Source organism: Lontra canadensis, unplaced genomic scaffold (assembly GCF_010015895.1).
Source record: "Lontra canadensis isolate GAN:19392208 unplaced genomic scaffold, GSC_riverotter_1.0 scaffold5, whole genome shotgun sequence".
In the NCBI taxonomy this organism is placed as follows: Eukaryota; Metazoa; Chordata; class Mammalia; order Carnivora; family Mustelidae; genus Lontra; species Lontra canadensis.
Window position 1 is genome coordinate 93,852 of NW_022630999.1, and position 25,922 is coordinate 119,773.

At 36.6% G+C, this 25,922-nt stretch overlaps 1 protein-coding gene across 2 annotated transcripts in view; it reads right to left on the reverse strand.

Moving 5' to 3' along the window:
- Positions 1-1,743: 1,743 nt before the first annotated feature.
- ZFR (zinc finger RNA binding protein) overlaps positions 1,744-25,922 on the reverse strand; it is an 86,113-nt gene continuing 61,934 nt past the window's right edge. For both annotated transcript variants that reach the window (XM_032851272.1, XM_032851271.1), the window contains 3 exons: positions 8,428-8,539; positions 8,219-8,316; positions 1,744-3,279 (listed from right to left, as the gene is read on the reverse strand). In XM_032851272.1, coding sequence (XP_032707163.1) covers positions 3,100-3,279; positions 8,219-8,316; positions 8,428-8,539 — 390 coding nt within the window. In that variant the 3' untranslated portion in view covers positions 1,744-3,099. The remainder of the gene's footprint in view (positions 3,280-8,218; positions 8,317-8,427; positions 8,540-25,922) is intronic.

Below are 25,922 nucleotides of genomic sequence, written 5' to 3' on the forward strand. Positions count from 1 at the left end.
ACAACATATTATTATGCATGACCATGCAAGAAAAAATTTTTTTTAAGAATCAGGAAAAAATTATTTAAAATACTGACTTAAAAAACCAGAGATCTTAAAAAAAAAAAAAATCAGATCTCTTCTGTGCTGTTTGTGCAAATTCTGCATTTTTAATTCTAACTTATTCTAAGAAACAGAAGAATAGTGGTGAAGGAAAAAAAAGTACTAATTTGGAGTGCACTGTATAATTGGGGGTGGATGAAAGTAATCAATTTGTTTTATTTATCATTAAATTACTCTAACATAACAACAGGGAAAGCCAGCCTGAGATGCAGAGAATAACTGATAATTAGTTGCCAAAACAATTGGTTCAAGAATGTATAAGGATGATGCCCAACACTTTTTTTTTTTAAAAAGACTTTTATGAGAGAGCGAGCGAGCACATGTGTGCCCGAGCACACAAACAGGGGGAGGGGCAAAGGAAGAAACTGAGCAGGGAGCCCAACCCAGGGCTCTATCCCAGGCAAAGGCAGACCCCTAACTGACTGAGCCACCCATGCACGCTCCTCCCAATAAATCTTTTCACTAGAGTTTATAGTTTTCTTTAAGAATTATCAATATGGGGTTCCTTGGTGGTGCATTCCATTAAGTGACTTTTGGTTTGGCTCAGACTGTGGTCTCAGGATCTCAGGATTGTGGGACTGAGCAAGCCGTAAGTGAGCGAGCCAGCCGTAAGTCAGGCTCCACACTGAGTGCCGTCTGCTGGGGATTCTCTCTCCCTCTCCTTAAGCCTCTCCCCTCTGCTTGCTCTCTCTGAAATAATCTTTTAAAAAAATGTCAAAGCAGAAGATAGTAACGAATCGAAGTTATTTCATATAAGATGGTTAATGTGGGTCTAGCCATAATAATAGAAATTAAGTCATGCAAAAACTTGGTACTGAAACAATTATTTTTATAAAAAATTTATTAATGGCACCAACTGTTTATCTGGATGAAGACACCCAAAACAAATCAAAATTTTGTAACAGGCTGAAAACATGTTTAGAACATAACTGCAAGCTGAAGGCAGCAGCCTGGAAAAGTGCTGAGCATGAATTTTGAAACCTGACTCAATTTCAATCCTGTCACATAAGTTATTTGTGATCTTGTCAGTTAGCTACTTTGGGGTTCAACTTTCTCATCTGAAAAATATGAAATACAGCACTGTCACTTCTTGTTTAAGATGGGAAAACATGTGAAATGACCTAGCATGTCACTGGGGTGTGATGTTAAGCTCTTGCCTTTCCTAAGAGAACAGTGAGAACCAACACTCTAAAATTTTACTGGGCAAAACTAATTATTCAAATATTCAATCATTCAAAAAACTTATTATTCAAAACTAATTATTTGAAAGAGTAAAATGAGACCTAGAAACATTTAAGAAACACAAAACTGGGGGTAGGGGTGAAAAAGACTTGTCTGTGTTACACAGATAGTATGTGACAAGTTTGGGATATGTCTCCTTTTCCAGTTCTCCAGTGGCTGTCTCCTATAGTTTCCTGGTCTACTAAGGGTCCAGGGAAAGATTCTAACTCCAGAAAGACAATGAGTCAATATACTATTGAATTATAATTTTTTCTGGAAATTATGTGCTCAGACAACAAGTAGTTGTCAGGAATAACAAGATGTAAGTACCCAAATAAACCCGAATATGGTCATTTCAAAGCACAAGTCATTTCAAAGCAAAAGTAGTTTGAGTCAACTCTAACATAATATACATTTAAGTCATTATGTGAATTTAAGTTTTTATTTGTATATTTCACTGTAGTGCTGTGACAACAAAATGACATCTGTGTACCAGAGCATACATACATCAACAGTAAGATGTAACTTCTCATTACACCACTGCTAGAATATTTAGCTTTTTGTAGGACACATAAGCATGTAAGATGGCCACACCAAATAATTTTCTGGTTTTTTTTTTCCTTAGATAACCTTAATTTTTTATCAGTAATACTTTATCAACCTCACTGTTAAGATAACTGTAAATTACCTGGGTGATGGGGCATGAGGGCACAGGGGAGGAATCATTCAACTGTGTTATACTGTAATAGTTTGCTAGAGTAATCTCACACACACCAATAAGGAACTGTCATCATAATTAAGGGCTAGTTACTGTTGTTAGTTGCACAATGATAAAGTTCTTTTGAAAATATTGGTTAGCCCACTTATATATGAAAAATGCCCTTTCCACTTATGCAGAAGAAAAAAATATTCAGAAAGTTATTTTTGGCCTTGCTATGTCAAAAAGTCAACTGTACAAAGATCTACGTGTCAAACCTAAAATTATAATTTTAAAAGTCTATTAAAAACAAAAATGTCATGCATTTTTATTATCAATTATGCAGAGGCTTTAAAACTGTTGCAAGACCATATAGTATATATTAGCTTTTATACTGCTAATGCACAACTAACAGCAAACTTGATTAGATTAACAGAAATCTGTCTTAATTACACCTTTATATATCACACTAGAGACAAATGCCACAAGATCTGCAGAAACATTCAGTTCTGAGTACTTAAATGGCAGGATAACTTTTTGTGTTGTAATCCATCACATACAGAATAACCAAACAAAAGGAAAAAATTCTGCAGTTTCACGTTACAAAAAAACGTACTGCTGTAAAATATTAAGAAGGGGTAAAGGATATCACCTATAACACAAAGTAACAACTAGTGTCAAAGAGCAAATAAAACTCCTAAATAAAAATATCAAAATACACAGAGCAACTGAAGCACAAATACTGCATTAAATACAGTAAAGATTTAATAAGACTAGTTAATAAAAGACACAAAAATAGGGGGTGCTAGGGCAACCAGTAAATAAAACCAAAATAATGGGGAAAACATCTGAAGCATTGTTTTTCCCCTAGTTGGGGCACATTTTTTTTTTGGGTGTCTTTCCATTCATATAATACCTAACACTGTACATTAAGATATTAATGTCACAGAAAAACTTGGTTCTTCCATGAAATTCTTTAAATTCTTGATAAATTTTTCAAAGTAGACATTATTATGAATGAAAAACAACCAACAAATGGGCACCTGTTGTTTTTAACACTGCAGATTTACAGGAACTTTTTAAAAGTTATCATAATCTTTTTTGTCTTTTTTCCCTTCAGCTTCAAATCCATCAACTCCATCGCTATCCCTTCTTCGTTTCCTGTTGTTGTGGATGTTAAAACGTTGGCTCATTTGGGGTAATGGATCCATGCCTAGAACTTTGTGTATCTGGCGGAATGCAAGGAGTCTCAATGCAAACTGCAACAAAAAGAGCCAGAATTCAGAGTTAATTTTAAAAACCAAAATATTAATTATTAAGTAGGCTTATATCTCCATATAATGTAAAAAAGCATATTTAATTAAACCCCTTGAATAATAAATTAAGTTTTACAACCTAAATGCTCTGTATGTTCTAGTGTTTGTATTTTCAGGTTTTTCTGTACCCACGCTGTTTTTTTTTTTCTTTTTTAAAATTTTTATTTTATTTTTAAAAAGATTTATTTATTTATTTGACAGACAGAGATCACAGGTAGGCAGGGAGGCCGACAGAGACAGAGGAAGGGAAGCAGCCTCCCTTGCTGAGCAGAGAGCCCAATGCGGAGCTTGATCCCAGGATCCTGGGATCATGACCCGAGCTGAAGGCAGCAGCTTAACCCACTGAGCCACCCAGGCGCCCCCCATTTTGGTTTTTAAAACATAAGCTAAGAGGTGCCTGGGTGGCTCAATCAGTTAAGGGTCTCTTGGTTTTGCATCAGTTCATGATCTCAGAATCATGAGATCATGTCCCAAGTCAGCTCCAAGCTGGACATGGAACCTGCTTAAGATTCTCTCCCCAGCTCCCACGAACCCTCCTGGCCGTACTTGCATGCACTTGTATTCTCTCTCTCTCTCAAAAAAAAAAAAAAAAAGACACAAGTTAAGAAAGAAGTCTTTACAAAAATTCAGTATTATGTCATTTAAAAAAAAACCCTTGAAACTGAAACAATACACAGCAAAAGGAATGTAAATCTCATTGAGGAAATCCCTCTTCAGTTTCTACCCATGTATTTTCCCATTTTTTCTGTGGATGCCCATGTGTATAGGCTGCACATATACACACATGCACACACACTTTCCCAGGTTTACAAAAAGGGTCACATTTCTTCAACTTGTTACTTCATGAACTAAAATCAAAATCTTCACCAAATGGTTATGTACATGCAGAAATATGTTAGGCATCAATATAACAAGATTTCATTAAGACATTCATCAAATTTCTGGGAATATATACCTCTTAAATTGATTCAAGGAGATGAAGTCATTTGATTATATGGCAAATTTCACTATATGGTCATAACCTTCAATGTAAATGTTTAGATTATTTTTTGAGATATAATTAACATATCCTAAGAGTCTCCCTTTTAAAGGGTACAATTCAGTGTTTTTAGTATACTTACTCAACCATAACCACTCTCTAATTACAGAACATTTTCACACCTCCACCCCCACAACCCCATGACCCAATGTTATTCATTCCTAAACCCATCCACCCTTAGGTCATGATAACTACTAATCTACTTTTCCATTTCTACAAGATTTGCATGCTATGGATATTTCATATAACATCTGGCTTGGCTTCTTCCACTTAACAAAGTGGCTGCTATTTAGACTATTTTTTTAAAGAAAGGATTTTATTTATTTGAGAGAGAAACAGCAAGAGAGAGCGCGCACACACACACATATATATACACACACATATATATGTATATATATATATGTGTGTGTGTGTATATATATATATATATATATATATATATAATCAGGCTATCAGGAGCCTGATACAGGGCTCAGTCCTGGGACCCCAGGATCATGACCTGGGCTGAAGGCAAGGGCTTAACCAACTGAACCAGCCCCCCCACCGCCGCACTTGTTTTTCAGACAGCGAGTGTGTATATGGGCAGAGAGGGACTGGGGGCGGGCAGAGGGTGAGGGAGAGACCACATCTTAAGCAGCCTCCATGCCCATCGCTGAGCCCAATGTGAGGATTGATCCCACGACCAAGAAGTCAGGACCTGAGAGGAAATCAAGAGTTGGACACTTAACTGACTGAGGCACCTGGGTGCCCTGAGACTATTTTTAATACCTAATTATTTTCTTCAGCTGAGATTTAGTTGTTTGTTATAATTATCTGTATGAGAATTCACTATTCTAGAACTTTACCCAATTATACGATTCCAATTCCTTAGAACTTTGCCTCATATGTTGGCTTTTGAAATCCTCAAAGTCTCCAAATCATCTGTGTTAAGGACTTGATATAGCATTCTATTTAGTCCGTAATTCTGGATTTTTGCCAGTAGTGGGTGCTTTTCTACTCATTTAAGCTATAAGGCTGATAACCTTCTGAAGTGAGAACTAGGAATATTTATAGTTAATAGAATACTAATTCTTTTTATTTTATTTTACTTTTTTTAAGATTTTATTTATTTATTTGACAGATGGAGATTAGAAGTAGGTAGAGAGGCAAGCAGAGAGAGAGGGGGGAAGCGGACTCCCCGCTGAGCAGAGAGCCCGATGTGGGGCTCGATCCCAGGACCCCAAGATCATGACCTGAGCCGAAGGCAGAGGCTTAACCCACTGAGCCACCCAGGTGCCCCAATAGAATACTAATTCTTTATTGAGAGATTCAGAAAAGATAAACAGAATAATGCTTTCTTCTGTATTCATGGAAAATACCCAAAGATATCTGATATATAATAATGAATACTAATACATTTCTACCACGGGGATATTGCTGCTAATCATCAGCCTATTTGAATACTATAAGTTTCTAAATGAAAGAATACTCCAGTAAGTAAAATTAAGCATTTGAAGCTAGAGTGAGCATCCTATAACCTCTTGTTCTGTATGTATTTCTAACTTTAACAAGGGAAAATTCTGCCACACAACTGGCAATTATTTACCAGCAAACAAAATTTGAGGACTGGTACTGGAATAATTCTCAAAGATATCTTGGAATTTTAAAATTACATCAAAGAAGATTTGAGGTTTACTTTACAATTACTTTTTGAGGGGGGAGGGTTAATACCTATGGGAAAGGATCTGAATAAATGACCAAGGCTGTATCTTGAAGAAGCAACTTGTAAAGATTACTGAAGAATAAGACTACAGAGAGGCGCCTGGGTGGCTCAGTGGGTTAAAGCCTCTGCCTTCAGCTCAGGTCATGATCCCAGGGGTCCTGGGATCGAGTCCCGCATTGGGCTCTCTGCTCAGCAGGGAGCCTGCTTCCTCCTCTCTCTCTGCCTGCTTCTCTGCCTACTTATGATCTCTGTCAATACACAGCAAAAGGAATGTCTCTCTCTCTGTCTGCCTCTCTGCCTACTTGTGATCTCTGTCGAGTAAATAAGTAAAAAAAATCTTAAAAAAAAAAAAAAAGAAGAGTTAAGACTACAGAAATACACAAAAATAAAGATAAGCATTATTGGGGAACAGAGACAAAGGAAGAAGAAAATTATTAACATGGGTGCTATAGGTCACCAAGAAATAAACTCAAATCAACAAGGGTGCAATTTGTAATTCATAGAGCTTATTCGGATTTTACCAGTTATATATGCACTCCTGTGTGTCTTTAGCTTTAATGCAATTTTGTCATATGTGTAACTTTGCAAAGCTACATCACAATCAAGATATTAACTGTACCATCACCAGAGACTCCCTTTACAGCCACCATTAACAATCCCTATACCCACCCCCATCCCTTCTTAGGAACCACTACTATTCTCCATCTCTGTTATTTCATGAATATTACATAAATGAAACAATGCAGTTAACTCCTTCACTTTTAACAAGGACATCTGTCACTCCTACCTAAAGCCAGACCACTTTCTTCAAAGTGACGTTAAAAAAAAAATGCCTTTCGAATGTGAATTCTTTTAGTTTTTGAATGCCCTGCTCCTAACCCTGAATTTCCTTTCCCTTAGAATTTACAAATAATTCCTCCTTTAAGCACCAAGGAAGAAACAAAGCCACTTAAAGTAACTATCTCCATCCCCAAAAATTAAACCCAAAGAAATACAAACAAAACTTGTCTAATAAATTAATCCCTTAATATGACTTAACAATTTACTTTAATCTTGACATCTTCCAGATTCCAAATTATCGTTGCCAGAAGAGATAACAAATCAAGAACTTAAGTCCAGTACCTAAATGTAAATGTCTTAAGAGTCAATTATTACTAGTTCATTGCTAGTTGCCTTTTCTCCCCTTAGTACAGTTTTGGAATAAAAAAAATGAAAGTTACAGTAGTTTTAGATTAACTTTTTTCATTCATTTGTTAAGGTTCACATATTTTTTCTTTTCCATAAATTTTTTTCCAATAAAATTATCAATTGATAATGATAATAGCCAACATTTGCTAAGCTCCTTCCATACACCAGATACTGTTAATACAGTTAAACACATTAACCTATTTAATCCTCCCAATAATCCTGCTTCAGACAGGATACTACTTTTATCTCTGTTTTACAGGTGAGACAGCACAGGTGGTATTCAAACTCAGGGAATCTTGACTCTAGAGCCCACACTCTTTTTCCCTCAAAAGATTTTATTTTTCTGAGAGGGAGAACACATGCACAAGCTCTCACAGGGGTGTGTGGAGGGGAGCACAGAGGGAGAGAAACTCAAGCAGACTCCCTGCTGTGTGTAGAGCCTGACAAAGGGCTGAATCCCACAACCCATGAGATCATGACCTGAGCTGAAATGACCAGTCCGACACTAAACTGACTGAGCCACCCAGGTGCCCTGAACACACACTTTTAATTAACTAAATTAGATAGCCTTTCCAGTAGCAAGAGAGACATATAAATTATAACAATAATTACCACAAACCACACAGCATATCGCTTCTTACAACCAGAGTACATACACAGTTCCCAGACTGATCATGACATAGAACCTAACTCCCACATTTAATAAGACACTGGAAATACAGCTGTATTTTTATATAATAGCTTACTTCAGACATACATACTATAGTTAAATACAATTTAAGGTTATGTTAGTGAAATCTAATTAAATTATACGCCCTCCAAGGGCTTACTTACTAAAGAAAAAGAGAAATAAATATTATACAGTGACTTCTTTTGAAGGACAGTTATAAAAACCAAAACTTTAAGGGCAGTGACCCAACAATAAAGCTTTGGGATTAAGAACACACTGGTACCTGTGCGCTGGATGTGATGTCTTCACGCTGTTGGTCAGTCATTGTTGCCAAGGTATCAAATGGATCCTTCTCACAAGGATCCAGAAGTCCAGGACTACCTACAAGCAATCAATATATGGAGAAAAAGGCATTAGCATTACCCCTTTGTAAAAGAAAGAGTTCTTAGTCAGTTATCAACACCCAAACATTAAGAACAAAGCAAAACTTACCTTTAAGAATAATGCCTGAAGAAATGCACTCAAAAACTCTTCTTAGTGCATCTCCAGGGCTCTGAGGACTAGAAGCACTACTGATTGCTTTTTCTACTAGTAACTCCATAGCCTAAAAACATAAAAAATGTGTTTAACAGCTTACAGACCAAAGGAATCACTAATTTTTTTTTTTTTAAGATTTTTATTTATCTGAGAGAGAACAAGAGCAGGAACACAGGCAGGGGGAGTGGGAGAGGGAGAAGCAGGCTTCCCACAGGGAGTGCAATGTGGGGCTCCATCCCAGGACCCTGGGATCATGATCTTAGTTAAGGCAGACGCATAATGACACCCACCCAGGCACCCCCAAAGGAATCATTCATTTTTACACACTAGAACGACAAATTACTTATGAAGTGGTCATTAAAAATTTTAAAAGACTGAAAACGTGACATAGAACAGATCACGAAACCAGAATATGAATCACATATAAAAATCATCAAAATGAAATAAAACAAGCAATGAATACAAAACTCTTGAGGCAATATGTAACTTACATTTTAAAAAGATACTGTAATTTATGCTTAATGAAGAAAAATGTAAAATAGATTAATAGGGTTTTTTTGGTTTCTAGTTTTAATTACTGCTGGTCTTTCCTATGAAATGACAGTCCTTAACATTCTTTTTTACCCCAAATATTTTATTTATTTGAGAAAGAGCACGCATGAGTGGGGAGAGGGGCAGAGGGAGAGAAGCAGACTCCCTGCTGAGCACGGAGCCTGACTCCAGCCTTGATCTCAGGAACCAGGGATTACAACCTGAGCCAAAGGCAGACACCCAACTGACTGAGCCACCCAGGCACCTCAGTCCTTAAAATTCTTTACATATTTAGGGCTCACATGTTTTTTCTTTAAACCTACAGTTAGGGGTGCATGGGTGGCTCAGTTAAGTTAAGCATCTGGTTAGGGCATGATTAAGTTAAGGATCATCTCAGTGTCCTGGGATTGAGCCCTGCACTGGGCTCTCTGCTCAGCAGGGAGTCTGCTTCTCTCTCTCTGCCCTTCTCCCCACTCATGTGTTCTCTCTCTTTCTCTCAAGTGAATAGATAAAATCTTCAAAAAACCAAAATAAAATAAAAAAACAACAAAAAACCCCCCTACAGTTACAGCAGGTTAATATCCCAAGTAATGAAGACTTGTTCTTTCTTTATAAACAATGTATATTATCTAAATTTTCACTTAATGCACAAATGAACTTCTGTATCTTTAAAGAAAATATAACTTATGCTTTTGCTATAAATTACACGAGACTCAAAATTTAAACCAGAGAAAAGTGAAAAAGAGAAAAGTGGAAGTTATAGACTTAGAAGACATGAAGTGTTCTGAATGTTCTTATTAGAAAAATTTGCTTTCATTTATATTTTAAAACTAGAGATATAATTCACATAAGAACCATTTTTTTAAAGTGTATAAATTCAGTGGTTTTTAATATACTTACAAAGCTGTTCAACCATACTCACTATCTAATTCCTGAATATTTTCCCCAAAGAAACTCCATACTCCTAGCAATCATTCCCCATCCTTCTTTTCCTCCAACCTCTGGCAAACCACTTTCTATGTCTATAGATTTGCCCATTCTGGACATTTTTACAAATGGAACTATATAAAGTGTGGCTTTTTGGATTTGGCTTCCTTCACTCAGCATAATGTTTAAGGTCCACTCATATCATAGCCTTTACTAAAATTTTAAATATGACCACCAATATAACATTCAAAGAAACTGAATAGACGGGAACTACAATGAAATCCTTAAAAAGATAATGAAGCTGAATATACCTTAGTGAGAACCCATTTTATTATTTTTAAAGATTTTCTTTATTTGACAGAGAGTGAGAGAGCAGAAGCAGGCAGAGCAGCAGAGGGAGAGGGAGAAGCAGGCTCCCCATGAGCAGGGAGCCCATGCGGGCCTCGATCCCTGGACCCTGGGATCATGACCTGAGCCGAAGGCAGTTGCTTAACCAACTGAGCCACCCAGGTGCCCCGTGAGAACCTATTTTTAGTTGTGTACCTAAGAAGCTTATGGATGTAACCTGAGGTAAAAACCATATCCACCTATTCACCCAAGGTCATCTCGCAGATCTTTTAAATAGGAATAACTCTGAAAAGTTTGGACATGTGGAGACTGCAATTCTAAACAAATTAGGAATACATTATAAGAGAGATGGAAATTTAAACAGACAGTATACATTAACAGCTACAAAAAAATGATAGCCAAGAAGCGCAGGATTGAAACAAAAAAGAAAAAAATGTAAATCACAATGAAAAAATTTAGTTCAGTTTATTCATTAGAAAAATACAGGGAGATGTTCAAGACTTTTTTAAAAAAGAATTTTCTTTTATTTATTTTTATTAACATATAACGTATTATTTGTTTCAGGGGTAGAGGTCAAAAAGGATTTTCATTAAAAATTTTTAGTATCTTAAGAAATCAGCTTCAGTTACTCGATAATTCTATGAATGTATTATGAAATGTATTATGAATCTCTCTCACTTTTTAAACAAACCAAGTATTATTTTAAGATGTCTAATAAACTGTGAAATCCTTAAGGAGAGACCAATGTCATTTATTTTGAGCTCCTGTGCCTAGCATTAAGTGGCCAACATATAGAAAATACTGAATAATAAAATGCTTAGAAAACAAAATACTTTTGAAAATAATCCTGCTTGTAAGAGAAATTAAAGGTAATAATTATCAAAATTATTGATGCTATGCTTAAATTACAAAACTGAGTCACAAAATATGCAACTTTCGTAAATATAGCTGACCCCGAATAACACGGGTTTGACCTGTATGGGTCTACTTACATGTGGATTTTTTTTTTTCCCCAATAAATTTATCAGAAAATTTTTTGGACATCTGTGACAATTTGAAAAGACAGATGAACCACAGAGCCTTGAAATATCAAAAGAATTTAAGAAAAAGGTCTTACTATAATAATACAGGATATAGGGGCAGCAGGGTGACTCAGCTGGTTAAGCATCTGACTTGATTTTGGTTGTGATTTCAGGGCTCTGAATTCAAGCCCAATGTTGGGCTCTGTACTAGGTGTGGAGCCTGCTTAAGATTCTCTCGTTCCCTCTGCCCAACCCTCTCCGTCTCTGAGGGAAAAAAAAAAAAAAGATTACAAGATTTACTGCATACAACACAAAAAATGTATTAACTGTGTTATTGGTAAGGCTTCCAGTAAAGAGCAGGCTGTGAGTAGTTAGAGTCAAAAGTTAGACATAAATTTTGACCTGTGTGGGGATTGGTGTTCCTAACCCCTGCATTGTTCAAGGGTCAACTGTACCTCAAACTTTTTATTAAGTACTTTCAGAGAATGTTAAGAGAAAAATAAGTATTAAATAATCAGCTATAATCTTGGCATGCCACGATATAGGATGTGTTCCAAGTAATTCAAAACTTTAACAAAATCGGCTTACTAATTGATCTTAAGAAATGATAACTTATTTTTACTTTTTTTTTTTTTTAAAGATTTTTTTTATTTGACAGAGCAAGAGAGCACAAGTAGCGGGCGAGGATCAGGAGAGGGAGAAGCAGGCTCCCTCCTGATCCACATAGGCGCTCCAAAATATGAAAATTTATGATTTATACTTGCACATAAAGGTAGAAACTAAAACCCAAGAAAGAAATGACTTATGGAAAACCAAAAGTCAATACATCAACACGCACAGTAAAACTAAGTCCACTAATGGAACTAGAGGGTATCATGCTTAGCGAAATAAGTCAATTGCAGAAAGACAACTATCATATGATCTCCCTGATATGAGGGAGAGGAGATGCAACATGGGGGGTTAAGGGGGTAGGAGAAGAGTAAATGAAACAAGATGGGATTGGGAGGGAGACAAACCATAAGTGACTCTTAATCTCACAAAACAAACTGAGGGTTGATGGGGGGAGGGGGGTTAGGGGAGTAGGGTTATGGACATTGGGGAGGGTATGTGCTGTGGTGAGTGCTGTGAAGTGTGTAAACCTGGCGATTCACAGACCTGTACCCCTGGGGATTAAAATATATGTTTATAAAAAATAAAATTAAAACAAAACAAAAAAACAACAACTAAGTCCAGTATGTGCCTTCTGAGATCACTTGCTATAAAGTGAACAATTTAAAAATACTGATTATCTATAGAACATAGTTGTTTGCCAAGCAGATATCTGTAAGTTAGGAAAGCAAAAGCAGAATACACATGGTTTATAAGCTCTGAAATGTATGCAAAGTAAAAGGACAACATCAAAGATACATACTATTGAATCAAAGAAATAGTATTTAGGGACGCCTGGGTGGCTCAGTTGGTTAAGCAGCTGCCTTCGGCTCAGGTCATGATCCCAGCGTCCTGGGATCGAGTCCCACATCGGGCTCCTTGCTCGGCAGGGAGCCTGCTTCTCCCTCTGCCTCTGCCTGCCATTCTGTCTGCCTGTGCTCGCTCTCTCTCCCTCTCTCTCTCTGGCAAATAAATAAATAAAATCTAAAAAAAAAAAAAAAAAGAAATAGTATTTAGACTGTACCATAAAGGATCTTGGTAGCTTAAGTTATTTAGAGAGAAAAGCTCTCCATATTAAATTATTTGTAATCTATGATTGTAATATTTGCTTTCAAAACCACTCAAAATCCCTCTCTGGCATTCAAGATGTTGAAGTGAGAATATGGTGGGTCCTCTGGTGTGAAATTCCAGCTGTCCCTGGGTCTTCTGGTAGGAGCCATGATCAACTGTGCTGATAACACGGGAACCAAAAATCTGCATATCCCTATGAAGGGGACCAAGGGATGACTGAACAGACTTTCTGCTGCTAGCATGGGTGAGATGGTGACGGCCACAATGAAGACAAACCAAAGCTCAGAAAGAAGGTACATAGAAAAGTGGTAATTCAATAATGAAAGTCATTTGGAGAAAAGATGGTGTGTATCTCTATTTTGAAGGTAATGCAGGGTAACAGTAAGCAATAAAGGCAAAATGAAAGGTTCTGCTATCACAGAACCAGCTGCAAAAGCATATTTAGACTTGTAGCCCAGGATTTTATTCAATGCCAGCAGGACTGCATGATTTTTCGGTGTATTTGTAAAAATAAATAAATAAAAAAATAAAAATTATTTGTGCCTTCCCTACCCTACCCCTCAGTGAAGCCTGTTTTTCCGTAATAATGTTTACTATGTGGCAAACAACATGCTAAGCACTTTATATGTATGATTGCATTTAATTCTCATAACTAGATGCTATTATACCCTAATTTTAAAAATGGGGGTGGTGGGGGAAACAACTTAAATGGGCTGTCCAACGTTACACAGCTAAAACATAAAAATTAGGCTGGGATTCAAACCCAGATCTGATTTGAAATGTATTTTTGTTTTGTAAAAACCCACAATTATATTTCAATAAATATCCTGCATTAATGGGTGGATCCAGACTGATAACTAGTTTCCTTGCATATTAGTTCCTTTTTTAAAAAAGATTTTATTTTCAAGTAATCTCTATACCCAACATGGGGCTCCAACTCACTACTTGAGATCAAGAGTCACATGCTCCATTGACTGAGCCAGCCAGGCGCTCCAATGCCTAAAAGTACACCTTATAAAATTGTGGTAACACAAATGCTTTCATTTGGTGGCAGTGTAAACAGGTAAAACCTTTTTAAGCGTATAACTGACAAATTCAAAAATTTACAGTAGGGGTATTACACTTAATGAAAGCACAAAAAGGGGTGCCTGGATGGCTTAGTCAGTTAAGCATTTACCTTCAGCTAGGGTCATGATCCCAGGGTCCTGGGACTGAGCCCTGCGTCAGGCTCCTGGCTCAGCGGGGAATCTGCTGCTTCTTTCTCTCTCCACTACTGCCTGCTTGCATGCTCTTTCTCTCCAATCAATTAAATCTTTTTAAAAAAAATGAAACCACAAAAGATATCTAACACAAGAAAATCTGGTTAAATAATAAAAAGAATAGTAATTATCTCCATTATAGCTAATACTGAGAGCTTATTATAAACTAAGCATTAACCAATTTAAATCATCACAATCACCTTTTGGTGATAGACTTGACTATCATTCCTATTTGACAGATGAAGATGCTCATATTAATAAATAGAATTTTATGAATACCATTACAATAAGCAACTGTATACACAAAAACCATTTCTATATTCCAGCTGATGTAGGCTAATACATGCATGACAGACTTCCATTCGTAAGTCCATGTGTAGGATGTTCTATTTTTGTATTGTATTTATGTATAGCACCTTATTTCATACTCAACAATCTTGGTAAAAATTGTCATGTTTTTTAGGAAAAAGACTTACAGCTTTCGGGGATTCAGTAGTGCATATACCTTTAAGTAGATGGTTTCTGTTAGACATACATTATTTTTAAGCTAAAGTGAATGAGATGATACACTTCAAGTGTAATTTGTGAACTCTTTTGCAAGCTAAGACAACAGTTCTTTGCCATGAAGGTCAGTTTCCTATCATTTAAAAGCTCTTCACTGGTTCTAAGTGACAGACAGGGGGCGCCTGGCTGGCCCAGTCAGTAGAGCAGGCGACTCTTGGGTCTTGAGACTCCAGAACTCTAAAGAGCCCTGAGTTCCAACCCCCTGTTGGGTAAAGAGATTACTACGGGGTGAGGGGGGCAGTGTGGAAGGGGTGGAGTGACAGCCAGGAACTTTCTTACTATACAAGCTACCACCAGTAAAATCTAAATTACTTATGTTCTTAAAACACACACACACACACACACACACACACACACACACAACCCCTCGAAATACATACAAAGAAATACTGAATCACATATTCCAACAGCTATCTGAGCACAAAGTAGAATTATGGTAGTTCTCTCAGCCTCTTCTTTGAAAACTGTCCTTTTACATTTGGCAGACTGCTTTTAAAAAAAAAAAACCAAGGTAAAATTCACATAATATAAAATTAAGTACTTTATTTTTATTTTTTAAAAAAATTTATTTATTTGACAGAGATTACAAGTAGGCAGAGAGGCAGGCAGAGGAGGAAGCAGGCTCCCTGCTGAGCAGAGAGCCCAATATGGGGCTCGATCCCAGGACTCTGCGATCATGACCCGAGCCGAAGGCAGAGGCTTTAACCCACTGAGCCACCCAGGCGCCCTTAAAATTAAGTACTTTAAAGCGAGTAAGTAACTCAGCGGTATTCAGTACATTCACCAAGTTGTACAATGACCACCTCTTACCTAGTTCAAAACAATGCCATAACCCCAGAGTAAAAACCCTTAACCCATTAAGAAGTTTCTTCCAGTCCCTCTTTCCTTCAAGTCTCTGGCAACCCACCAATTTGCATTCTGTCTGTATGAATTTTGTGGATTATTTCACATAAATGCAAAAATATAATGTGACCTTTTGTGTCTAGCTTTCTTCACTTAATGTAATGTTTTGGGAGGCTTATCTATTGTTACAAATCGTCCTTTTTTGTAAAATATTCCTTAACCTAATCTACACTGTTCAGAAATAAAACATATAATAATATGTTATATATATATACTTAAAAAATTAAGTATATGCCTTTTATAAATTATATCACATATACCATTCCAAAGGAGGTTTAGATACTATGTCATAATTCTGATGTCAGACCAATTTGACAAGAATTCTACCTGTATTTTCTTTACTTCATTACCATGGGTTCAGGACAAGAGGAACTAATTTGAGGGCAGAGTATCATTTTCAGTACTCACTGTAGTAGTGAAGGAAAGCCTAAAAGTAGGCACTGTTACTTTTTTTTTTTAAATTTCTTTTCAGCGTAACAAAATTGTTTTTGCACCCAGTGCTCCATGCAATACATGTTCTCCTTAATACCTATCAACTGGCTCCCCCAACTTCCCACCCCCACCTCTTCAAAACCCTCAGATTGTTTTTCAGAGTCCATAGTCTCTCATGCTTCACCTCCCCTTCCAATTTCCCTCAACTCCCTTCTCCTCTCCATCTCCCTATGTCCTCCCATGTTATTTGTTATGCTCCACAAATAAGTGAAACCATATGATACTTGACTCTCTCTGCTTGACTTAATTCGCTCAGCATAATCTCTTCCAGTCCCAACCATGTTGATACAAAAGTTGGGTATTCATCCTTTCTGATGGAGGCATAAGACTCCATAGTGTATATGGACCACATCTTCCTTATCCATTCGTCCGTTGAAGGGCATCTTGGTTCTTTCCATAGTTTGGCGACCGTGGCCATTGCTGCTATAAACACTGGGGTACAGATGGCCCTTCTTTTCACTACATCTATATCTTCAGGGTAAATACCCAGTGGTACTGTTACTTTTTTACTCAAAGTAAACTGAATGCTAAATAAAACTGAAAATAATAAAGTTCATAAGAATCTCACATTTCTTTTATGAAAATCAAGGAAATTACTTTTGGGGCACTTGAGTGGCTCAGTTGGTTAAGTGTCTGCCTTTGGCTCGGGTCATGATCCGGAAGTCCTGAGATGGTGCCCTGCATCGGGCTCCCTGCTCAGTGGGGAGTCTGCCTCTCCCTGTCCCCCAAACCAACCTTGCCTGTGTTCTTTTGCTCGCTCTCTTTCTCAAATAAATAAATAAATAAATAAAGTCTTTAAAAAAAAAACAAAAGTTATTTCTGCTTAAGGTGATAGTATAAAGCCTAATTTCAGAATCTCTTGCCCAAACACAAAATAAATATGTTACAACACACCCAAGCAAAAATGTAACAGTTTCAACCAAAAACAGAGGAAAAGGTCAGTGAAAGAATCTTTCCAAGGAACTGAGTGCCCCGAGTAACTCTCTCCATGGAGCTCATAACTCGGTTATCTAGAGGGAAGATGAGGGAAGGGTTGGCAGCTGAGTGAAAAAAATTAAAAAAAATTCACCAATAACTGCCCAACTAAGAGAAGTAGATAAATAAGTCATACCGAACGCAGCTTCAGAAAAATAAATTTTCTAAATGTAAAATCCCCTTCTACTCCCCCCTTCCTTATCAGAGAGAGGAAAATAGAATTCACCATCCTAAGGACTCTTGCAGAAGGGAGGAAGAGAAGAATAAAAGAATCCTAATTATCCACATCTAATCATGTCTAAACAGATATTTGGCTAATATATAAGAAAGGTATAAGAAAGGTAAGTAAGATTAAGATCTGCCAAAGAGGGAAGTGCTAGGGAAAAGGTATTATTGAGGATGGCTGTAACTTTCAACAGAAGTGTTCCAAAGTGGCTTCACATACTCAAAATACTCTGTTGGCTCCGGGAAATGGAAGTTGTTCCTAAAAAGGGATGGTGAATAAGGAAGAGAGAAAAAAAGAGAGAGAGAGAGCACAGATTCTGCATAGGTGAAGGCTATAGGTACCCACCCTGGGTTTGAAAACCAAAGCATGAAGGTATGCCACTGGAATCTACCTCACAGAGTAGCAGAACACATTCAATCAAGCTGCAGTAGAGAGCACCACCTATGTCTGCAACAACGCTGCATGCAGCAAATCCATCCATCTTTTGTTTAATCCTCAAAGCAGAGGTCACAGAGGAAGAAAAAGGAGAGCCATTTAAAAAGGCATGGAAACGTTCAAAGACAATTCTTGTTTGGAGCACAAAAAGATGATTTTGTAATGGAACTGAAAACTAATGAGACGAAAAAAAACAAAACCAAACCAAACTAGGCATGATATCTCTGTATTTGGGTGGAACACACCACAAAAAATAGAGATGAAAAGTCTATTCTCTATGGACTTTGAATGATAATGATGTATGATCTATGCTCATTGCTTAAAACAAATGCACCTCTCTAGGGAGAAATGCTGATGGGGAGGGTGTGCATGTGTGAGAGTAGAAGATGCAAAAACTGCTCTAAAAAAATAATGTCTGTTAAAAAAATAAAATAAAAAACCTGTTCCGGAAGGATCTTAGTTTAAGCTAATAAAATCAATCTGCTAGTATTCTGAGTTATAAGAGAACTTGATGAGCAAAAAACCAGTAAAATTAAAAACTAAAAGTTGAGATGAAAAGGAAGATTACAGAAGTAATAAAGCACACTGAAATAGAAAATAACATTATTAGAGAATAAATGAATTATAAATAGCAAAGAAGACTAGGACAGAGCTGAAAACCAAGTTACCACCAAAGAGATAATCACAGGAGACACAAGAGTAAAGAAGACAAGATTTAAAACAATTATAGGGACGTCACGGTGACACAGTCAGTTAAGTGGCCAACTCCTGGTTTTGGCTCAGGTCGCGCTCTCAGGGTGGTTAGATAAAGTCCAATGCTGGGCTCACACTCAGGGAAGACTGCTTAAGACTCTCTTTCCCTTTCCCCCACCATGTGCAGGTGCTCTCTCTCAAATAAATTAATAAATTTTTTAAAAATAAAACAATTACAAAGATAAAAGATATGCAGGACAAAAGCAATCCAACATAAGGATAATGGGGCCCCTACAATAGAGAATGCTATTAATCAGACATAATGGAAGATGGTTTTCTCCCCTAACGGAAAGAAAAAGCAAATCTGCAGGACAAAATGACAAAGATTTCAATAAAATGCTGATACTGAAAAACAGATTCCAAGACATAATTTGGCTAAAGTTAATGATATGCAAAGATAAAGAAAGAATTCTTTCAACAGCCTGTAAAAAAAAATCAGGGCCAAAAAAACTAGGCTGAACTTATAGACTTACCAATACCCAGTGCTGGAAGGTAGTGAAGTGAAACTAAAAATGGGGAGGGGGAAAAACTGTTGACCTAACAATATATTTCTCATTAAAGTAATGGCGATTGGCAGAGCTTCTCAAACATGACAGAATTTTTAAAAACTTAAATACCTTTTGATAAAAACTATTTGATGATAAAATGCAATCAGAAATGAAAAGGGAAAAGCCCCAGTACAAGACCTAGTGGTTTGCACCGAACCATTTAAACACAGAACATTAAACAATCAGAGAATATCAATACAGAAGGTAAATGCAGTTATTTTTACACTTTTTTAACATTTAAAAAGCCCAAGTGTGTAAATGTCTATTTTCCAAGTGGAATTAACAAATTTTAAGGTAAGTTAATCAAGAAGCATTAAATACATTAAAAAATATTAATGGAACAAATGAAAGATTACATAACAAGAAACCCAAAGAAGGATTGGGGGGGGATATAAGTGAAAAATGTCTCAGCTTTTATGGGTGAAAGTTGACAGATACTATATAAAACTGTTAACAGATGAATGAGAACATCATATAAAACTAGAAGAGCAACAACTAATTGTCACAAAGAAAAAACATTCACGTAACAAAAAGAACAAAAAAAGGAAAGAATAAAAATTAAGGTAAAGCACAGAAGAAAACAAACATAAATATACTCATACCAGACAAATACTCATGACAAGAAAGCTAGAGTTTCAATGTTAATCAATGGACAAGACTTATTAACTCATGACAGAAAGAGTTAAACAAGGGACCCTTTATAATGGCAAAGGTTCAAATTCACAATGATGACATAACTGTATTGTTTATGTCCAGAATTATCCCTGCAACAAAACAATAAAGCATAAACTACAGGAAATAGAACTGAAATGGAAACATAATAGAAACAGATTTTAATTCACTTTCATCAATCCATGGATGGATGAAGTAGACAAAAAATAAGTAAGGAAAAAATACAGAAGATATGAACAAAATGATTAAGCTGAACTAAGAGGTGTATGCTGTGTGTTACACCTTGAGAACACCTCTTTAAGGTGCCCATAGGGGGAAAAAGATGCCCACAGATCATAAAAACTGTACATACTAGAGTATAAAACAAAACTTTAAATTCCAAAATTTGTAAATAGAATGTATTTATCAGATTACAATGCTACAAAAACTAGAAATTATTTACAGAAACAAAAGTAGCCTGCCTTCGGGGTGCCTGGATGGCTCAGTGGGTTAAAGCCTCTGCTTTCGGCTCAGGTCATGATCCCAGGGTCCTGGGATCGAGCCCCGCATTGGGCTTTCTGCTCAGCGGGGAGCCTGCTTCCTCCTCTCTCTCTGCCTGCTTGTGATCTCTCTCTCTCTCTGTCAAATAAATAAGTAAAATCTTAAAAAAAAAAAAAAAAGTAGCCTGCCTTCAATCACACAGAATTAGGATCTTCCCTCAAGGAGGCGTCTGGGTGGCTCAGTCAGTTAAGTGTCTGACTCAGGATTTTAGCTCAGGTCATGATCTCAGTTCATGGGATATAGCCCTGCATTGGGCTCGGTGCTCAGCAGGGAGTCTACTTCTGATTCTCTCTCTCTCAACACCCCTCACCCCTGTGCGTGTGCATGCTCTCTCCAAAATAAATAAACAGGAGTGCCTGGGTAGCTCAGTGGGTTAAGCCTCTGCCTTTAGGGTCAAGTCATGATCTTGGGGTCCCTGGGACCGAACCCCGCGTCGGGCTCTCTGCTCAGTGGGGAGTCTGCTTCCTCCCCTCTCTCTCTATGTGTGCTGCTCTGCCTCCTTGTCATCTCTCTCTCTCTCAAATAAATAAAATATTTAAAAACAAACAAACAAACCAAAATAAGTAAATAAATCCTACAAAAAAAAATCAAGAGTGTACTTGTCTTGATGAGCCCTGGGGGATGTATGGAACTGTTAAATCACTATATTATACACCTGAAACTAATATTACACTGCATGTTAACTATACTGGAATTAAAATAAAGAGCAAATGAAACAAGTATCCAACTCAAGAAGTTTGTAAAAGAATAAAATAAACAAGGAAAACAGAAAATTAGAGATGAAATTAGGATTAAATAGGAAAATGGTAGATCTGGCAGATAAATACAAGGAGCTAATTCTCTGGGGAAAGGAAAAAATAATATGAAAAGTAATCCACTGCCTAAAGACGGCAATACTAGGAACATTTTAAAATGGCAAAATACTGACATTCTTGTGTTTTATTTTTTTTTAATTTTTATTTTTTTAAAGATTTTATTTATTTATTTAACAGACAGAAATCACAAGTAGGCAGAGAGACAGGCAGAGAGAGAGAGGAGGAAGCAGGCTCCCCGCTGAGCGGAGAGCCCGATGTGGGGCTCGATCCCAGGATCCTGGGATCACGACCTGAGCCGAAGGCAGAGGCTTTAACCTACTGAGCCACCCAGGCGCCCCTCTTGTGTGTTTTAAACAATCAAAAAACCGGTGTACTTTATTTTACGTACATCATTTCAAAGAATAATCACCAGCTTCATTTGCCCTCTTTGACTCTCCTATCATTACCCTGCCATGGCCTATGCTTTTCTAATTCCTTCTACACCTTTTTCTCCCTTCTCCACTCAATTCATAAAGCTCTGCCGCCTCAAAGGGTGTCTGAAGTTCACATCTCCCTCTGATAAAGAGGAAAAATAAAGTTGTAGGGCAGGGCCATCTATAGTGATGAACCTCTAGACTCCAAGAGTAGCCTAGAAAGAATGGCTTGAGTCCAGTCTCGGAAATATCGTATCTTGGACTTAATACAACAGAAACCGCCTCAAGGGCACACAGGTGTAGAGAACTGAAGTTCCCTGATGAGCAGAGAGCCCGATGTGGGGCTCCATCCCTGGACCCTGAGATCATGACCTGAGCTGAAGGCAGAGGCTTAACCCACTGAGCCACCCAGGCACCCTTATAGCACATATATTTTTGTACATTAAAAAAATTTGAAGTGAGATAATACTGAACAGATTTTCATATTAAAATATACAAAAAACTGGGGTGCCTGGGGGGCGCAGTCGTTAAGCGTCTTCCTTCGGCTCAGGTCATGGTCCCAGGGTCCTGGGATCAAGCCCCACATTGGGCTCCCTGCTCAGCGGGAAGCCTGCTTCTCCCTCTCCCACTTCCCCTGCTTGTGTTCCCTCTCTTGCTGTGTCTCTATCAAACAAATAAATAAAATCTTAAAAAAAAAAAAACCCACTAAGAATTTAATGAATTCTGACCACATTACAAATAATGAAACACCCATCTGTCATTTTGCTCCTATATAGCAACTACTACTGCTGGCTAGTCTAATCAACCAAGCTAAGAATTAAAAACAAACAAAATAATAATGAAGATGCTCCAAGTACTTAAAAAAACCCTGAGGGGCAACCTGGGCCACTCAGTTGGTTAAGCCTCTAGGTCATCTCAGGGTTCTGGGATCAAGCTCCACATTGGGGTGGCAAGGCAGGAGGAGTCTGTTTGAAATTCTCTCTCCCTCTGCCCCTCCTCTGGCTCATATGCAGTCTCTCTCTAAAATAAATAAATCAATCTTACCTCTGCCCAAAAACCTAAAAAGAAAAAAAACAACAAAAAAAGCAAAAAACAAAAACCCCAAGACCCCAAGAACAAAATTCTATCATATAAAAATGTGAATAGCTGAACTGGTCAACTTTCCTAGGATAACAAAAGTTGCCAAAATTAAATAGGAGAGATAAAAGTTAGACTACTGCAACAGAAAAAACTGAGAAAATGTTACCCCCTTTATTAATATAGATTGGGAAATAATGTCATCAAATGATAGTAGTTTGATCCTCTAAAAGTGTTCCAGAATTTGGATAAAGAATAAAAACTTTCAAATTGTTTTTAGAGAGCTAGTGCACCAGTGATTCTAAATCTGAAAGAGGACAAAAATAAAACTATAAAATTTTCTTTTGCGTCACCAAGAAAATTCCTAACCAGGTTATCAGTAAACTTAATAGTTCATTAATATCATTTTCATATATGAGAGTCACACTGGGAATGCAAAATTAGTTCAGTATGAGGAAATCTATTTGTATAATGAACAATACTGAACAGGTTGAAAGGAAAAAAACTATACAATCATGTAAATAAACCTTGAAAGATTATCTGATAAGGTTTCATTTCCATTCCTGACATTTTTAACCTTAAAAAATTTTGTTAAAAAAATGTAAGTTCCACACCCAATTTAAGGCTTGAACTCAAGATCCTGAGATCAAGAGTCACATGCTCTACGACTGAGCCAGTCAGGTGTCCCTCTATTCCTGATTCAGAATTACTTAGCAAACTAGGAAAGGACTGATAATTCTAACCTGATAAAGAAGTATCTCTAATAAAAGGCTAACCATCACGCTTAGTACACTAGTCACCTTAGAAGCATTTTCTTTATAATTAGGAACATAGCATGCATGTATTTTCTTTTATTTCCTATTTATTCTAGAAGTATCAGTTAAATTAGAAAAAAGAAAGATGACAAAATATCATTTAGGTATGATTCTAAGATTAAAAAACCCAAGAAAATCATATGAAAAAAATTATTACAAATAAAGGAATGCAGTCAGGTGATAGGGGTTGCAAAATTAATATCCAAAGTTAACAGTTTTTATATACACAAACAATAACCAGAAAATAGATGTGAAGGGGGAAAAAGCCTCTAAAAGATAAAATACCTAGGTACAAACAAAACCAAAACTTAACATGCACAGAACACATTCAAATCTAAGCAGGTACGTAAAATTAACTTCAGTAAACTTGATGTCACATCTAGAGTATAGGGTAAGAAGAGTCAGTATAAAAGTGATGATAATTCCCCCAACATCTATTAATTTCAACGCAGTACTACTTAAGGAAACATCACAAGAACTTCGGAGAAACTGAACAAAGTTTTAGTCAAGTTCCTTTGGAAAAACCAATACGTAAGAAAAGCCAAAAAAATTCTTCTGAGCAAGATGGTGTTTAAAAATGGGCAAAGAACAGAGAGGGAAGAATGTGATGATGAGGACAATCAGAAATTTAAATCTCTGAACCTTCAATCGTTAAAGAGTTCAGCACTACAGAAGAAAACAGACTAAGGAATCAGACAACTGCAGAAATGGGCCCACAAAAAAGGAACTTTGGTTTAGGACAGGGTTTTTCAACCTTGGTGCTATCAATAACCAGATTTGATAACCCAAAATATCTCCAGACATTGCCAAATGTCTCCTGGTGGACAAAACCACCCCTGGTTGAGAACCACAGGTTTATAATAATGGTTGTATTTCAAACTGGGGGTTGGAAGGTATTATTGTTAAATAAATTATTAAGTCGTACTGGAATAATTGGCAATTGCTCTAAAAAAACATTTAGCTAAATCCATTTATGATTTAAAAATTTTTTTAAAATTTAAAATTATTTTTAATTATACAAGTAATGTTTTTTTTTTTAAGATTTTATTTATTTATTTGAGAGAGATCACAAGTAGGCAGAGAGGCAGGCAGAGAGAGAGGAAGAGAAGCAGGCTCCCTGCTGAGCAAAGAGCCCGATGTGGGGCTCGATCCCAGGACCCTGGGACCATGACCTGAGCCGAAGGCAGGCAGAGGCTTTAACCCACTGAGCCACCCAGGTGCCCCTAATTATACAAGTAATGTATATACATTTTGTCCTGGTAAAAATTAAACATTACAGATCTCTATCATAATCATCCCGTTCTCCTACTCCTCGGAAACAACCCCTATTATAAGCTGGAATATGTCCTTATCAAAGCTTTTGTTATGTATTAAAAAATATAAATATATGCACTTGTAAAAAATGCAATTTGATGGGGAAAAAAAGCTTTCGAAGAAAGCATGTGTGAACTAATTTATAATCTAAAATACAAGAGGATTTTTACAAGTAGAATATAAAACACAGAGGTCAAAGATTAACGGATTAAAATTTACAAAAATTAAAAATTCTGATATAACAAAAATGGTAATATAGCTGAAAAGCTGGAAAACATCATTTTTGTTACAGATAAGGACTAATTTCTTATAAAAAGATTTAATATAAAGTAAGAAAATGTTGAGTAACAAAGGAACTGCTGGCTAAGAGAAAAATAATTCTAAATGCCAGCAATCACAATAAAAAAATGTAAATAAAAAACAAGACCATTTTATATTTATTATATTGTTAAGAAGTATGATGATATCCCAGAGTCAGTGAGGGTGTGAAGGAAATGATCAATCCACCAGTTTCTGGATGTTTTCAATGATCCAACTTTCTCAAAAATAACTGGCACGTGTTCTTTGACCTTGGAATTCTAGCCCTAGTAATTTATTACATGAATTATAATACAAAAGCTTGACAACAGTATAATGAAGACTTAATGGTAAAACACTGCAAACAACCAAATGTCATCAAATGGATACTAGTTAAATAAAATATGGCATGTTCACACAAAGGGATTACCATGTAGTGAATGCAAAGAATAAGGTGGATTTGACTATGCCTTTCTCAAAGAGCTCCAAGATGCATTTTGTTAAGAAAATGCAAATAATTAAATAGCATGAACACCCATGTTTAGAAAAAAATTAAAGAATTCAAGTTACCTAGCTATTCACTTCTCACTAACCCAACTCTGAAACCAATAGGTTCAATTATATTTTTGAATACCCCCCCAACTGAATTCTTGCTACTCAGGAACCAAAAGGGCTCAAACTTCACAGGGATAATAGTACATATATAAAAATAAGAACATATATGGTGTATATACATGCACTTTTTTTCCTGGAAGTAATCACAACAAATGTTACAGATAATTTGCCATTAAATAATAAGACGACT